Here is a 17,649-nt window from a genome sequence, read left to right on the forward strand (position 1 = left end):
ACTCTGGAGTCCAAAGCTATTCAAATGATGTTGTTAGCTTTGGGGTTAATTTAAAAATTAAATATTCTGAAGACAGACTTTTAGTTTTAAAATCTGACAGATTAAATTCAAATTAATAGGTGTAGATAGATTCAAGGCCTAAAAATCTGAATGTTGGATTGAATTTAAGGGAAATTGCTTGAGTTAAATCAGTCAAAATCATCAAGTTGTATTTGCCATTAAGTCAGAGTAGTTCACCTAATCTTGCCTTTATAATATTTGTTTTGCCCTTTGACATGCCATAGTAACCAGGCTAAAGGGAGTTGTTTCACTATAAGCCAGGTCTTTGAGAGAGCTGGGGAGTTGAGTATTAAAAATTTAAGACCTTTGCTTTTGTCTACTAAAATATTGACCTAAACAAGGAACTGCACTGTAGCGATCCGTATGGTTTGAAGTGTTGGTGCCAGAGCATGAACCAGACAATTAATAGATACAATACATTAATTAACTACTTAGCTCAGTTGTTTAGAGTTTGGGAGCTTTGGGGCAGCCAAGGGAACACATTGGAATTCCTTCTGGGGTCTCTCTCATCTTTCCTTGCTGTGTCGTCCAAGTTCTTAGCTCAGATTCAAGCTAAAGTGTCTTGAAAATGCATGTGATTGGTCATTTTGGACATAGACTCATAACACATAATGTATGGGAAAACGCATGAGCAGCACTACAAAAGATGTGTTACCAGGGGGGTTGTATGGATGCCGATGTGTGGACGTCTCACTGGCCTCAGGCTCAGTTTCTTACCCAAAAGCTCAACTTTATAAACCAACATAGCTAAACTGAGAACTAAGGTTGCTAATACTAACATGTCCTGAAGGACAGAAAACAATGCCATCATCTTTTTTTTTTTTTTTTGCAGTTGTAGATGGACAGTGCGTCTTTCTTTATTTTATTTATTTTTTCATGTGGTGCTGAGGATCAAACCCAGTACCTCACACATGCTAGGCAAGCACTCTGCCACTAAGCTACAACCCCAGCCCCTCCCATTGTCATTTTTAAAAATTCATTTTTCACTCCTTGTTCATCAAAGTGAATAAAAGTTGATGCTATCAGTGGTTCTGGTCATTGAGTTTTCTTTTGGAACTTTCTGTGTCTGGTGGGACCATGTACTTTAAGAAGAAATTGAGAAGATACCTTTTGAACCTTTCCTCCTGACCTTTTTGTTGAGTCCAAAGGGAGCCTGCTGTGAAATGAAGAAACAAGAAACAAAACACTACCATTGTTGAAATGGGTTCAGAGCTTCCCTCCTCCCATCAAACCAGTCTGATGTTTAATGACTTCTGCAGGGTGTTTTAGTTGAATCAGATACTACTAGGGAATGAAAGTCTGTCACAGAAGGGCCATAGTTGTAGTCTTTACTCTGCCTGCCTGTTTTTTACTTACTTATTTATTTTTTTTAACAACTGATAGTTTATTAAAACAGTTGACTTAGGCATGCATCTGCAATGTTGACTTCGACCTCCGCTCCTGGCTCAATACTAATGGAAGTAATCTGTTTAACAATCTCAGAAGGGCTGTGCAAATCAATGAGTCGCTTGTGGATTCTCATCTGGAAACGATCCCATGTCTTGAAGGTTCTAAGAACCTTCACCATGAGGTGTTTTTCTTGTAGTGATTCTCAAAGTCTTAGTAGATATGCAAACAGGTCCTTTCACTTTGAGATTCTTCTCCTTTATGCCTCTGATCAAGGCAGCACACACTGCGGCTGGTGAGGGTGATTCTAATTTGATGAATTCGCCACCTCTGGTTCCACAGGTATCTTTCCAGTGTCTTTAAATGCCATGGCTGCAGTGTGGCTTCCTGACCAACTTGTTCCTCAGCTAGAGAGAAGGGGGTTGAGTCAGGAGCAGAAGGGGGCGGCACAGGGCTCCACTGCAACCTTAACCGCATCGCTCTCACCAAAAAAAAAAAAAAAAAAAAAAAAAAGTGCCTGTTGTTTATTGACAGATCTCTTTCCCCTTTTTTTTCAGAATGCTATGAACCTACCTCCTGACAAAGCCAGGTTACTGCGTCAGTATGACAATGAGAAAAAATGGGAACTGATTTGTGACCAGGTAAGAAACAGTTATGCTTTTATCAAGCAAATGAAGCAGGATGGACACAGCTCTCCCCTGGATGCACTGGACTTTTCCCAGGAGATGCATGGATTGAAGTCAGTGGCACTCAGCCACTGAACCACATCCCCAGCCCTATTTTGTATTTTATTTAGATATAGGGTCTCACTGAGCTGCTTAGTGCCTTGCTTTTGCTGAGGCTGGCTTTGAACTCGCCATCCTCCTGCCTCAGTTTCCTGAGCTGCTGGGATTATAGGCATGTGCCACCACACCTGGAAATGGCTTTCTGTTTTGTGATTCCTTGCCTTTCTGTTTCTTATTGCCAAAGGAGAAACTTAAAAATGACTTGTTTTTTCATTATTTTAACTCTATCATTTATTTGTTTTTGGAACTGGGAATTGAACCCAGGATTACTGTACCACTGAACTACATCTCCATCCTTTATTATTCATTTTGAGGCAGGGTCTCTCTAATTTACTGAGTCTCAAACTTGCTGTCCTCCTGTATCAACCTCCTGAGTCACTATGATTACAGGTATGTGCCACTGAGCCCAGTTCTCATTTATTTTTAAATATTTTGCTGTTTGATTTTTAGGGAAACCTGGTCAAGTGGGCAAACCAGATTCAGATGATCTCTTTCTCTGTTTACCTCCTCTAACAGTTTATGCTGCTTGAATTATGTAGGCCCTCTAAGTTAATTGGCCTTCATATTCCTGTAAATTGAAGGATGTAAAAAGGTGAATTGTTTATAAAGAAACATTATTTAGACTGACAACACTATTTCAGATTTTAACCATTCTCCAGGTATTCTTGTTTAATCATTAACACATTATAACAAATTCAAACTCTTAAGAGGGATATAAAATTGGAAGTGAAATTCTTCCTTTGTCTTTTACTTTACCCTCCAAATTTTATACCTTTTAGAGCTTCATTGGTAAGACTTGGAAGTTTCTCTTAAATTTTTCTTTCTGTTTTGTTTTTAAAAACAAGATCATTTTCTAAAGCAGGGATTTGCCTCTTGCTGTGGGGATAAAGTGTGGCAAGGGAGGAGAAGGATTTTCGGTCTGTCATAGGCAGAGGGTCCTTGTTCCCTAGAAGTAGAGGTCTAAAGTTAATGTAAAGCTTCTGAAGCTCTCCTGGGAACTTGGTTTACCTTAGTTCTTAAAAACAAAACAACCAACCAGTAAAGAGATGGTGATAAAATCACCCTGTTCTCTCCATGCCGTGTGTGAGCACCCAGAGTAGATAGTAGCGGAAGAGAAAAAAGCGTGCTGCTTTTGTGACTGTGATGCATAAGAAACAAATTGTGAAACCTAGCTCCATTTTGAGACTTAATATTTATCGAATGTTATCTAAACCTGAGTGCAAGGAAAGTGATTTTTTTAATGGTAAAAAGATTGTAAAGATCATTAATATAGAGAAATGTGATCACATATGAGGGAAGTATGGGTAAAGTGTGAAAAAGTCTCAAGTGCGCCACAGTGGTAAAGGTACTCTGCTTCAGGGAGGTCGTCTGTGAGCCCTGCAAAGTCCTGGACTTCTCTCTCCTTCCCTCACACCGGTAGCATTCACCTGCTCCTTTCTAGCTTTATTGCATTATTAAGTTTTCATTCCAAGTGTGCCAGAAAGGTAAGGCTGCTGACGATGGAAGATTTCTAACAACTGCAGTCTTCTCTCAGACCAAAATTATCTTCCTAGGGTTGATGCTGGTGGTTAGGGGTTCTTGAGACTTAAGGAAGGAGCAGTTGGGTATCTAAGTTTCTGGTTTTCAAATCCTCAAAGTTCACATTGTTATTGCCCTTCAATGTCACCATGCCAGGACACAGAGAGCTTTTCCACTTCACCTGTTCCTCTTTGGCAGTCCTGTCACATGTTAGAGGTTCCACACTGGAATGACTGTCAGCTCTGAGGCATCCTTTGTTAATAGTAGTTAAAGAATAATAATTATTTACTGCCAGCAGCCAGCATTTAGTAAGCAAGTTATCTTAAGGTCTTTGTGTTCAGTCTTCAAAGCAGTCATACTTATTTGTATCTCCATTTGGCATAGGGGAAAACTGAGATTTGGAGATAAAATTATTCTCCAAAGGTCACGTAATTGTTAAGTGATGAAGCGTACAGGTCATCTGAATCTGGAGAATGTGCAGATTTTGGGTGTGTGCTCTCAACCCAGACCTTCTCTGCCCTCCTCATAAGCTGCCAGTGTGTGAGTGGTATACTAAGAATCAATAAAAAATAGTTTCCCTTCTGTGTCTTGCATTCTGGCATGCTTTTGTGAGAAGGAGAGAAAGCAGGGAGTTGTATCTCAGCTGCTGAGCCTACCTGCCCACATTACCACTATGTTAAACCATCATTTTTGGTTAACTCTTTGTCATTGTGAAAATTATGGCCAGCAAAAAAATTGAACATTTTTTCCCCCCACACATGGGTAACCTGTGGGTGTGTCACTCACATGACTATCTTTGGTCTTCTGACATTTGTGAGGGAAAAGACTAAAGTCCTTGAGCTGAAAGCATTCATAATGTACTCTTCATAGGCAGCTATGGTGTGGTGATTTTATTACTATTTATGTCATCTGTTTTATACACAAACCGTGTCATATATGTCTTTGGTATGTAACGTTGATCTGTCTATGGTGGCTAACTGATAGACGTCCAAATTACATTTGCAGTTATGATTCCATCTATACGAAATGCCTAGAATAGTAGATCTGTAAAAATGGAAAGTAGATTAGTGCTGAGGACTAGGAGGGGAAATGAGGAGCCATTGCTGATGGTTGTGGGGTTTTCTATTTGCATGATACAAAAATTCTGGAAGTACATAGTGGTGATAGTTGCTTAGCTATGCGAACATACTAAAATTGTATACTTTAGTGAATTTAGGGAATCTAAATTACATCTCAATTAATATCAAGATATCTGCTTTTATTGTGATCAGGGATAGGAATCAAAAACCAGGAAAGGAACTTAAGAGAAATTATGAAATGTTTGTGTAGTTTCTTTGGATATGCCAATTTGAACAAACTAATTATAAAAAGACTTTATGGGAAAATTACAAAAATTTGATTAATGACTGAGAGGATTTCAAGAAGTTATTGGTTGATTTTGTTGGGTTTGATTTTTTGCTTTGTGATTATTGAAGAACCTGCCCTTATTTTTTAAAAAAGACATACTGATGTAGAGATAAAATCATATGACTAGGGATTTTTAAAAAATATTTTCTCAAAGGAGAAAAAAAAAGGACAGGTAAAGGAAATCTGGAAAAGTCTCTGTAATTGTTAAATTTTGATTTTTGAGATGTGGGGTGTATTATAGTATACTTTCAACTTCTGTGTATATTTGACAATTCATTGCAGCATGTAAAAGTAAAAAAAAAAAAAGGTATTTGCTTCTTAATGATCTTCATTTTCTTTTTTAAATGACCTTTTTCTTTCATCCATAAAATGTAATTAATATCAATACCCTTAATTTATTTAGAGGATTGGAGATGAGGTATGTAAAGTGCAATGGAATAATACTTGGCATATAGTGGGTACTTCATAAATTTATGAAGCTGCTTCTGCTACTGATGAAGAACCCCTATATTAAATATTATGATCATTATTTAATTTTCATCTTGTTCTCAGAAGATTCAGGAACATTTACTGTATTGAAATTATCGTCCATTGTTACTCAAATGTACTTTATGGTGTCAATGCATGTTGTATGACACTGTCAAGAAAAGCCTTACCTATAGATTTTTGGTCTAAGAAATTTTCAGGGCAAGCCTTCATTGTAAAGCTTTACAACAGTGACTGTGGGTGTTGTCATTGACATCTAACATAGGAGACACCCTTGGCCCCTGATGCTTTGTGCACAAATAATAATTTTATTTTTATAAGAAAATAATCCAGATATTTTATTTGTCATATAGTATGCATGCTTTAGGCTAGGTGCACAAAGTGAGAGGTAGTACTAAAGAAACTTATTTCCAAAGGAAGTATGTGAATACTACTGTTGGAGGACCTATGGAGAAATTATTTGAGGTGTCATTTCCATGAAAAATTATCATACAGACACTATGAATCATGCAACTAGTCATACTTCTTTTCCCCCTTAGCTGCCTAGAATGCTTAGAGCCAAATTTGTGGCCTACCCTGACCAACTGTACAGTATTTTAATGATATGTGTTTGTTTACCAACCTCATTCATGGCTTCATCTATTTTTTTTTTTTTTTCTGCCCAGATTTCCCTTTCACATTGATTTCTTACTGAAAAAAATCTTGGATGAAGTTGTAAACTTTTGTAAGTTATCTTTTTGAGCAAGCTAAATATAAGATATATGTCAGCATATATTACTGCTGAACAAAGATTATATTTCTTTGATAACTAAAATTTTCTCAATGCTGCCATTCTTGTGCAAATCATTGCTCTGAATCTGCTCAGCTTTCCTAAGAAAGCAAATATGGGGTGTGAAAATAAATGCTTTAATAAAAGGATTTACTAAGGTACACTCATACATTGCTGATGGGAATGCAAATTGGAATGGAAAGCACTGTGGAGAGTCCTCAGAAAACTTGAAATGGAACCACCAATGAACCCAGTTATCCCATTCCTCAGTTTATACCCAAAGGACTTAAAATCAACATACTATAGTGACACAGCCACATCAATGTTTATAGCAGCTCAGCTCAACAATAGCTAAACTGTGGAATCAACCTGCATGCCCTCCAACCGATGAATGGATAAAGAAAATGTGACACACACACACACACACACACACACACACACACACGGTGGAATATTAACGGACTTTAAAGGAAAATGAAATTAATGGCATTTGCTAGTAAATGGATGGAGTTGGAGAATATCATGCTAAGTGAAATAAGCCAAACCCAAAAAACCAAAGGCCAAATGATTTCTCTGATATGTGGAAGCTAATTCTCAATGAGGCAGGGGTGGATAGAGAAGAATAGTTACTTCCTCATAGGTTGAGGAGAGTGAAGGGAGGGGAAAGGGATATGGGAGAAGAAATGATAGTAGAGTGAAACAGACATTATTACCTCATATACATGTATGACTGCATGACCCATGTGATCCTACAATATGTATAATCAGAAAAATGAGAGATTATACTCTATGTATGATCTATCAAAATGTATAAATGCATTCTACATTCTATTAGTTGTCATGTACAACAAATAAAAAACTTAAAAATGTTAAAAAAGATTAAAAAATACATACCACATACAAATGAACAAAAAGCAAAAAATTAAAAAAAGATTTATCATGATTTAACTCAGGAAAAGCAATTGTGTTATCTGCAACTCATTCTTTAATTTGGTATACCAGCCTTTTCATATTTTGTTACTTTGTTTTGAAAGTATTTTTAAAAACACACGTCTCCCAAGAGTTAGTTCTTTTAGGGTGTGAGTTGTGTGGCATTTGTTTGTGTACCTCCAGCAGCTTGCTTAGTGCCTCAAACAATGCTTATTGAAAGCATGTTGAGCCAAAGAAATAATGCTTAAATTATGTATATGTTCAGGAGGCAGTGGAGAAGCAAGCTAGCTTTATTGGCACAGGTGGCAGAAGAGAGTGGAGAGGTTTAGGAGGTGGCCTGGGAGACTAAGTAGAGGTTTGCTGTTTCTTTATCCCTCTTGCCTTCCTCTACCTGTTGGTATAGCTTGCTTCTGCTAAGTGAAACTAAACTCCTTTGCTTGGTTCTACAAAGTCCTTTAAAGAGAGAAAGGGTACCTTGTGTAGTATCAAGGAGTCTACTTATTTTTAGAGGAGAGCTCTCTTTCCATCTATCCCTGGCCAGCTGAAAAACTTGGCTACAGGCTGGGCGAAATGGTCCTATTTCTTTGCTGATTTCAGGAGCAAGAAAGGAATTTTTGTCTTTTAAAGATTGGGTTAACATATAATTCAGCGATATTGAGTATATTCATATTGAAGAGAAATTTTAAGATGACTTATTCTGATGGGTATAGATTCCATAAATTTTATCTCAGATTTAATTAACATAGAATCCCAAAGAAATTTTTTCTTTGATACTGGTTATTGAATGCAGGATGCTGTACTACTGAACTACATCCCCAGTTCCCGCCCTCCCTGCCCTGCCTTTTTTAAAATTTTGAAACATGGTTTCACTAAATTGCTGAGGTTGACTTTGAATTTGTGATCCTCCTGCCTCAGCCTGTGGAGTTGCTGGGATTATAGGCAGATACTACCATCCCTGGTCCAAGAAATTTTTTGTTAGTTTTTTTAATGAACCTTTCTTTTATTTATATGTGGTGCTGAGAATTGAACCCAGTGCCTTACACATGCTAGGCAAGCTCTCCACCCCAGGCCCTGAGGAATTTTTTATAGGAACAATATTTCAGCAGTGACTCAGTGCTTTCCTCAACCAATGCATAAATATAAAGATGATCTGAGCCAGGCACAGTGGCACATGCCTGTAATCCCAGCAGCTGGGAAGTGGGCTGAGGCAGGAGGATCTCAAGTTAAAAGTCAGCCTCAGCCTTAGCAACTTAGTGAGATCCCTGTTTCTAAATAACATATAGAACGGGCTGGGGATATGGTTAAGTGCCCCAGGGTTCAATTTTTTTTTTTTTTTTTTCAAAAAAAAAAAAAAAAAAAAAAGATCTGAGTTTCTACTGGGTCTTAAGGGCAACGGGACTGTGGGAGACCTTCTAACTCTGGGTAAATGGAGCCACAGTGGGGGATCTCCCTGCTGGATTTTGGGTGATGCATACCTGAGTATCTATTTATGGACTCTAAAAAATGGGCAGAGTTCCCATAAAAACCTAAATTTAAGGACTCTGAGGACACTGAGGTAAATTTTATAGTAGCCTGAGATGACTGAGTAGAGTAAAAAACTGGAGACGTTAAGTTCCTTTGATAACTGGCAAGCAGAACTCCATAAGCTGCCCAACGGTAAGAGGGCTCTTGCATAGACACTTATGCTTGTGGAAAGAAAGAAGTCACTTGTCATTACTTATGCATTGATTTTCTGGGCAGACCCTGTGCTACACCTGTGGGTTTGGGGCCTTGGTAGTGTCCTACAAGGTTCAAACTCTTAGCACAGTGTTTACTATGGGTAAATGCCATATTTAGGGAGTTTAGAGATCTTGGATAAACTCAGACTTCCAGAGCATTATATCTGGTAGGGTTATTAGAGATCACTTATTCTAACCCATTTTGCTTTTATTTTTCTATTGGGAAAGTTAATACATGCTTGTCAAAACAAAATTTGGTTGAGCATATGAAATAAAGTAAAAGGCCTTCTGCCATTCCTATCTACCTGTTCCTTAGCCCACTTACTTGGTAGATGCTGAAACTGTGATTCATTGTATGCATGACTAGGTCAATGTCAGGGCCCTCCAAGGTGAGATGAGAACACCTACTGCCAAAAACCCATCACAAGCCCTTTCAGCTGTTCACTGAATAGGGACCTTGAAACAGTTCACTGAAGCAAAGATGTATGTTGTAGATAAGAGGAAATCACCAAAGTTTCATGCTGTGGTTTATCAGGTGGTTTTGGGGAGGGGAGAACTACAGTTCTTCCCTGTGGGGAAGGAGCTTGGTTCATAACTGTACCTCTGCTGGATGATCAAGTGTTAAGTGCTTAGTCAGAGAATCAGGACATTTGAGATGACCCGTGTAGGGTCTGTGAGTGTATAATGCAGTCCAGAAAACTGTTAGGGTTTCCACATCTAAGCTAAGTTAGAAAGCTTCTCCCTGGTACTATGGGTGCTGATGGAGTATCTTCAACATGGACCACCTGCCTCTTTTTTGGGGGAGGGGGTGCCCCAGGGTATTGAACTCAGGGGAACTTGGCCACTGAACCAGATCTCCAGCCCTATTTTGTATTTTTGTTTAGAGACAGGGTCTCACTGAATTGCTTAGCGCCTTGCTTTTGCTGAGGCTGACTTTGAACTCGCCATCCTCCTGCCTTAGCCTCCTGAGACGCTGGTAACCACTGTGCCTGGCTCCACCTTACCTCTTAATGTCTGGGTATTGCTTTGCATTGTATCTTTGGGGAAGAGATTAGGGGGAGAGTAAAGAGATGGGAGTCTGACCTTTGCTTATACAGAGTAATGTAGGAGGGGGAGATTAAAAACAAAAAAAAAGAGAGTGAAGAGTTTTCAGGAATTGTACCCACTTAGACTCAGGTTCCTGTGTGAAGCACTTCATGGAGGTCAGATTATAGCCCTCCAGGCTTGGCATGGGTGCTTATCCAGGGGAAGACTCCTGCTGCCACTCAGCCAGAGCTGAGTCAGGCTGGTGGTACTAAGATACTCCGTTGTTAAGATACTTCATTACCATGAGACTTGATCGTTTTGTCTTTTTCAATCCAACTGAACCATACCATGTGAAAAGTTTTTAATCATTAAGAATAATTATTTTTCCAGGTGTGGTAGCTCTTGCCTGTTATCCCAGTGACTTGGAAGGCTAAGGCAGAAGGAGAAGTTCTAGACCCCTGCAACTTGGTGAGACCCTGTCTCAAAATAAGATTAAAAAGGACTGGGAATGTAGCTCAGTGATAAGAGTGGCCCTGGGTTCAATCCCCAGTTTAAAAAAATAAAAATGGTGTGAAAAATGGTGGAATGAGATAGACATCATTACCCTATGTACATGTATGATTACACAAATGGTATGAATCTACATCGTGCACAACCATAGAAACAAAAAGATGAGCCCCATTTGTGTACAATGAATCAAAATGCAGTCTGTGAAAATAAAATAATTAAAAAAATTAAAAAATAAGTAAGAATGGTGGGCTAGGTCTGTAGTTCAGTAGGGTGCTTGCTTAGCATTCCCACAACCCTGACTTTCAACCCTCAGTACTGCTGAAAAGAAAGAAAAATGTTTTTTACAAACCCTTCACTTGTTTCCTAATGCTAAAGTACTTCCTGTGGCCCATCAGATTCTAGGTGAAGAGGGCCTGTCCATGGAACACCATTGGTAATAAATGAGTAGTGATTCTATGGAGTTTTTATAGCCTCCTTTAGTGCCAGTGGCCGCTTTGTTAATCTTTTGAGCAAGCATATGGAGAGCAGAGATATTGGAGAAGTTAAAGGAAAAGATAGTGATGCCAGTAGAATCTTTCCCCTTCCCCTTGCTCCCAGACACCCAGCTTAATCTGCCTTTAGCCCCTATCCCCAAATTCCAGGCTTTGATTCTACATTTAGCCAAACTTTGTTCTCTTTTTTCACTCTCAGCTGTTGGGGTAGTCAATAGCCATCTCCCCATCCCCAGCCTGCTGCCCTCTGGCCTACTGACATTTTTACTATTATATTGTTTGATGTTTAATTGTTTATATTTTATTATATTTTCTTAATTCTAGGGTACATTGAAGTGCTCTTTATTTATTTGCATTATTGGGGATTGAATCCAGGGGTTCCCTACCATTGAGCTACATCCCCAGCCTTTTTTATTTTTTATTTTGAGACAGGGTCTCTAGGTTGCCCAGGCTGGTCTCGAACTTGAAATTTGAGCTGCTGGGATTACAGGTGTGCACCACTGTGTCTGGTTTTGTATTCATTATGGGTTTTCTTCCCTGACACCTTTTCCTCTGTGTGTGTGTGTGTGTGTGTGCGCGCGCGCACGCATGCGCGCGCTCTTGTGATCTGTTTAATTCTGTTCAAAATATATTTTTCAACTCTTGGAGTTGTTTATTTTATTTTTGTTTTGTTTTGGGTACTAGGGATTGAATCCAGAGGCGCTTAACCTCTGAGTCATATCCCCAGCCCTTTTTTATATTTTATTTAGAGACAGGGTCTCACTGAGTTGCTTAGGGCCTGGCTCAGTTGCTGAGACTGGCTTTAAATTCGTGATCCTCCTGCTTTAGCCTCCTGAGCCATTACAGGGTGTACCACCATACCCGGCAACCCTTGGAGTTTTCTCTTATTTTGTTATCTAGTCTTTATTATCTTTCTTTTGACTGTTGGATTAGTTAGATTTTTTTCCTTTGGTATTTTGTTTTCTAGTTTATCTTTTTTTCAACTTTATTATGTACCTTAAAATTAAGAATTTTCTATCCAAATAAAGTTATCATGATTAAAATGAATAAAAATTCCTTAATACATTATATTGCTCAGTTCATAGTTCCCAGTTTTCTTTATGATATTCTTTGCACCTGGATTGTTTAAATAAGAAAATAGCAGAGGATCAGTCACAAATTGCATCTGGATGTGTCAGGTGAGGATTGACTATGGATCTTAGTTATTTTTGCCAAACTTAAAAACAACAACAACAACAACAACATATTTTTGTCTCTTGGCTATCTTTTGCCTGAGATTGTGAAGAGACTGTCTTCCTTTTCTTGAGGTCTGCAGACCTAAGTATTGACTTTATTGCTACTGGAAAGAAGACAAGTTTCTTTTTGTTTCCTTCCTGAAAGTAGTTCCCCTTCCATTAGGACTCTTTCCAGGCCTCCAATTCCTTCATTCTACAGCACTGGAATAGCAATCAAAGAAGCAGATGCCAGCTCCCTGAATGTGGAGCTTTTTGGGTCTTAGTATCTCTGTAGTTCTGGAAAATTGAATTTGAACTTAGAAATGAATTTATATCTTTCCTTTTGCAGAGGTTTCCTTTTCTTACAGCCTTTAGAGCAAGGGGAAAAGATGCTGGCCTGCCTTACAGGGACTGGGCTGAGAAGTTGGCCCAAAGAGGAGGAGATAGAATTATTGCTTTCCAAACTGTCATTTTTGGCGAGTTGGTACAACTGCTTGTCAGAAGTGCTATTTGGCATCTATTGCTGGAGCTAGATGCTGAGGACTCAGTCTGATCTGATCTGAAGGTTTTAGACTCCCTTTGCTTTAGTGAACATCATATTGACTACCTTCCTGTCTGGTTATCCAAGTGAAATTATAGACTCTTCCACTCTTTGAAACAAGTTAATTGCCTGAGCTGTCTTAGATTACATGATCATGTAGTGTGAAGTAGACTTTATTATACAAGCATCTTTTATAAATTCAGGGACAGTGTTACGGGAAATGGAGAATTATACAGCAATTGAATGGACATAGGTTAGACCAACATTGACCTTTAACATCACCTTTGAGAAAGCACTTGATCATAAACTTAAGGCATGCTAGCTAAGAATTTATACCACGTAATACAAACACTGCTTTACCAAAACTTTACTTTGTTTAATGCTTGGACATTTAACTCAGTCTTTACTGTGGAAGGCTATTTTTGTTCACCTTCCTCTCTCCCTCTCCCTCTCTCTCTCTCTCTCTCTCTCTCACACACACACACACACGCACACACACACACACACACACACACACACACACACAGCTTTGTTTAGCACTATTTGCTGGATAACACTATTGTGCTGATACTATTATAGGTGCCTGATTCAGAACATTTTTCTGTTTAAAAAAATTATAATGGTTTGGAAATTAAAAAAAAAATGGCAGTGAGTGACCTAGATCATAATGTGATATGGCTTCTTCACCAGCAGTCATTTAAATGACTTACTCAGACACACCGATGTGCTAGATGCTGTGACTATCATGCTTCAGAAGACATTATATTGAATCTTTCAAAATAGGGGATTGAAAAAAGAAGGCATGCTTTAAAAAACCAACTATGGAGAGACTAAATATGTAATGGAGAGCTCTCAGCCCATGTATGTATTCTCTCCTAGTTGCTGGTAGCATTTTTTTTTTTTGGAAAAAGGAAAAAGAAGTTGTTATTGCTTTGCTAGCAAAGGAGAGAGGCTGTGATTCTGCCCATCAGCAGTAATAGGGGGCTTTTAAAAAGGTGACTCAAAGGCTACATTCCATGTGTTCTCTGTTTGGAGTTGTAATTCACTTGTTAATTTGGGACATATTCACTTCTGAGATCAAGTGGTACCATCCCCAAAGTCTGGGTTACTTTGTTCCTATGGTGGGTGTGTACTCAAGGACAGACAAACTTGCCTAAGATGGGGAAGAAAGATAATCCTGTTTCCCCTGAGATTAGGAAAGAGGAAGAGAAAGAAACATGCTTATTTCAAAAATAAGCTGCAGTGGTAGAGCAGAAGGGCTACATTCAAAGCAAGTGGACCACTGCTACATTTTCCCACTGTCAATTTCTACATTCCATTTCTATGGAAAAATGGGTGATGACATCTCCAAGCTGCTTCCTGCTGAAAGAGGGTGAAGCTGGGGGAAGTAACCTGAAGTCCTTGGTCTCTATCAGGTGGGGCCTGGACGGTCCAGGGTATTCAGCATCAGAGCAGTCCAGAGGTCCACAGTGGCAGATGGCAGGTGACTGCACAAGGCATACGTAGGGCAGGAATCATGCTAAGACAACAATAAATAAGACAGCAAAACATTGTTTTTTTGTAAACAATTAGCACAAAAGGAATTAGTATTTCAGCCAGTGTCTGAAAACCATGGAGACAGTAACTCATAATCATATCAGTGAAAATGGATCAAGTTTGTCAATTTAAGGGGTTAGGAAGATTCATAGGCCTATGAGATCAGGTTCAAATTAGCTCCGGACAAAGTTGTGACTCTAGAGTCTTTTGTAATCATTTTTATTATTAGGCACTCCCACACAAGAACCCTTCCTTTATTGCCTCCAGTTTTACTTGCTTTTGGTAGGGCTGGCACAAAGTAAATCTTAAGTTACATTAAAAAAAAAGTTTTTCCTTTTAAATAACAATGTAAGACTGTGTTTAGACTATCCTCTCTTGCCAGGTGTTAAGACCAAGTTGGTAAAAACTGAGATTGTTCCTATCTACTTTTAAGGGTCAGCTGAGATTCCTCAGAGATCACCCTTGGGGACATGTGTGAAGCCTCTGGGCTCCTTTAACTTTCTTCTGCCAGTGATGCCATCTGCTAGGATGGGTCAAGGTCTTGCTGACCATACACGTCTTCTCTTGGAAGCATCAGGGACATTTTGCTTTCCAGTGACCCTCCTCTTTGCAGAATGTGCACTGGTTAGCTTCCTGTTTTCTCACATTCTCTTGATTTCTCTAATTGGGTGACTCACCAAAGTTGCAGGGCCCTGAGAGGGTCCCTTCATTCTCTGGGTCCTGACTGACCTTAGAGAGCAAGGGTCAAAATGTTGGCTGCTTTGCTTGTAGCATTCTTTATGAACTTTGAAGGAGGAAAAATGTTTTAAAAAAGTCCTTTTTTGAAGTCATGGAGAAAGTTGAGGTGTCTGTGGTCTTCATTTTTGCTGAAGTACTAAAACAGCTTTGTAATTGTACTTAAATAGTAACAAATGTAAGAAAGTTGATTTTGATTTCTAATGATGCTGTAGATGTTGGAGGTGTAGTAAGATGGGAGGAAAGTTAATTCAATATATGGTTTGTTGAAACAATAATATGTAGGGGATGGAAAATATATATTCTACATCAGCATCGTGGATATTGAGTCTGGGCAAAATTCCAGGACTGTAGCAGCTTCTTCAGGTATTAGAAATACCATCATCAGGCAGGTACTTCTTACCCTGAAGGCCACTGCTTTTTCTCTTCACAGACATCACAGCTCTGCTCTTGATGCATGTACTCCTATTTTCAGAGAGAAAGTTCTTTCCTAAGTTCATCCAAAACCCTATAAGATGGGTATTACTAATAGGTCAGGGATGTGCTTGTGTATGTCTTTCATAGCCAGCAAATGTGCTTATCTGTGACCCATTTGGAAGGCCCTACTTTTAACCTGCTTTTTTAGCCTATCCTTTTCAGATGTCTCTGAGTGCTTGGTTTAATGACTGACCTTGACGATGTGAGTGATAGATTGAAACTATTGTTCGCATACTCTTGTGGTCTGAAAGTGGAATGAAAGACTTGAGGCTGTTTAGAAGGTGTGCATGTGTGTGTTAAATGAAAATTTAAGATGGAAAATCTGAGGAAAGCATACCATATCCACCAGACCTGGGGTTTAAGATTTAGTAAGTCTTAAGGTTGTTAGCACACATGGCTTTTGTTGCTGTTTTAGAAGAAACTGAGTATTTATATACATATCTAGTATAATGAGATGTATGTTGGGACTGGGTTGAGTCCAGGAAGATTGGATAAGGAGGGTGGATTAAGCAAATCTCAGGAAATGACAGTGAAGATATAAAATGGTTTGATGGAGATACATTTAAAGATGGATGAAAGATTGTTACACAGTGACCATAATTTTTGATTCTTTATTAAATACTTATGATATCATGTGAATGTTTGGAAATAGGAAATCTAAGAGGTTTAAGGAACCCTTGGACTGCTTTATTTCTTTAAAAATTTTTTTTCAATTTGTTTTAATTAGTTATACATGACAGTAGAATATACTTATGCATTTTGATAAATCATACATAAATGGAGTATAATATCTCATTTTTCTGATTTTACATGTTGTAGGATCACATTGGTCATGCAGTAATATATGTACATGAGGTAATAATGTCTGTTTTACTCTACTATCCTTCCTATCCCACACCCCTTCCCCTCCCTTCATTCCCCTCTACCTAATCTAAAGTAACTTTATTCTTCCCTAACCCTTCCAACCCTTATTGTGAATTAGTGTCTTCATATCAGGGAAGATTCAACCTTTGGTTTTTTGGGTTTGGCTTATTTCACTTAGCATGATATTCTCCAATTCCATCCATTTACCAGCAAATGCCATAATTTCATTCTTCTTTAAAGCTGAGTAATATTCTATTGCTGATATATACACCGCGTTTTCTCTATCCATTATCTGTTGAAGGACACCTAGGTTGGTTCCATAGTTTAGCTATTGTTGAGTTGAGCTGCTATAAACATTGATGTGACTGTGTGACTGTTCTATGCTGATTTTAAGTCCTTTAGGTATAAACCGAGGAGTGGGATAGCTGAGTCAAATGGTGGGTCCATTCCAAGTTTTCTGAGGACTCTTCGTACTGCTTTCCATAGTGGTTACACCAATTTGCATCCCTCCAGCTATGTATGAGTGTACCTTTTTCCCATCCTTGCCAACATTTATTGTTGCTTGTATTCTTAATAATTGCCATTCTGATCAATCCTAGAATTGTTTTGATTTGCATTTTCTAATTGCTAGAAATGTTGAACATTTTTTCATGTTTGTTGATTGATTGTATTTCTTCTTCTGTAAAGTATCTATTCAGTTCCTTAGCCCATTTATCGATTGGGTTATTTGGAGTTTTTTTTGGTGTTAAGGTTTTAGAGTTCTTTGTACATCCTAGAGATTAATGCTTTATTGGAGCTGCAGGTGGTAAAGATTTTCTCCCAGTCTGTTGGTTCTCTCTTCACGTTATTGATTATTTCTTTTACTGAGAGGAAGCTTTTTAGTTTTGAGTTCATCCCATTTATTGATTCTTAATTTTACTTCTTGTTAAGAAAGTCAGATCCTGGGCTGACACAGTGAAGATTTGGGCCTGCTTTTTCTTCTATTAGGCACAAGTTCTCTGTTCTGGTGCCTAAGTCTTTGATCCAATTTGATTTGAGTTTCGGGCAGGGTGAGAGATAAAGGTTAAATATATTTCTAACAATATCGGCTGTTGAAGCTGGGTGTGCTAGCTTGCCCCTGTAGTCCCAGTTCCCAACTGCTACAGGACTGAGGCAGGAGGATTAGTTGAGCCCAGGAGATGAGAAGAGCTTGGGAA

General features: G+C 38.6%; 1 protein-coding gene across 12 annotated transcripts in view; it reads left to right on the forward strand.

Annotated features, from left to right (window-relative positions):
- Fmnl2 (formin like 2) overlaps positions 1 to 17,649 on the forward strand; it is a 293,575-nt gene that overhangs the window by 164,647 nt on the left and 111,279 nt on the right. For all 12 annotated transcript variants that reach the window (XM_047547433.1, XM_047547432.1, XM_047547435.1 and 9 more), the window contains exon 2: positions 2,004 to 2,087. In XM_047547433.1, coding sequence (XP_047403389.1) covers positions 2,004 to 2,087 — 84 coding nt within the window. The remainder of the gene's footprint in view (positions 1 to 2,003; positions 2,088 to 17,649) is intronic.

Source organism: Sciurus carolinensis, chromosome 3 (assembly GCF_902686445.1).
Source record: "Sciurus carolinensis chromosome 3, mSciCar1.2, whole genome shotgun sequence".
Lineage (NCBI taxonomy): Eukaryota > Metazoa > Chordata > Mammalia > Rodentia > Sciuridae > Sciurus > Sciurus carolinensis.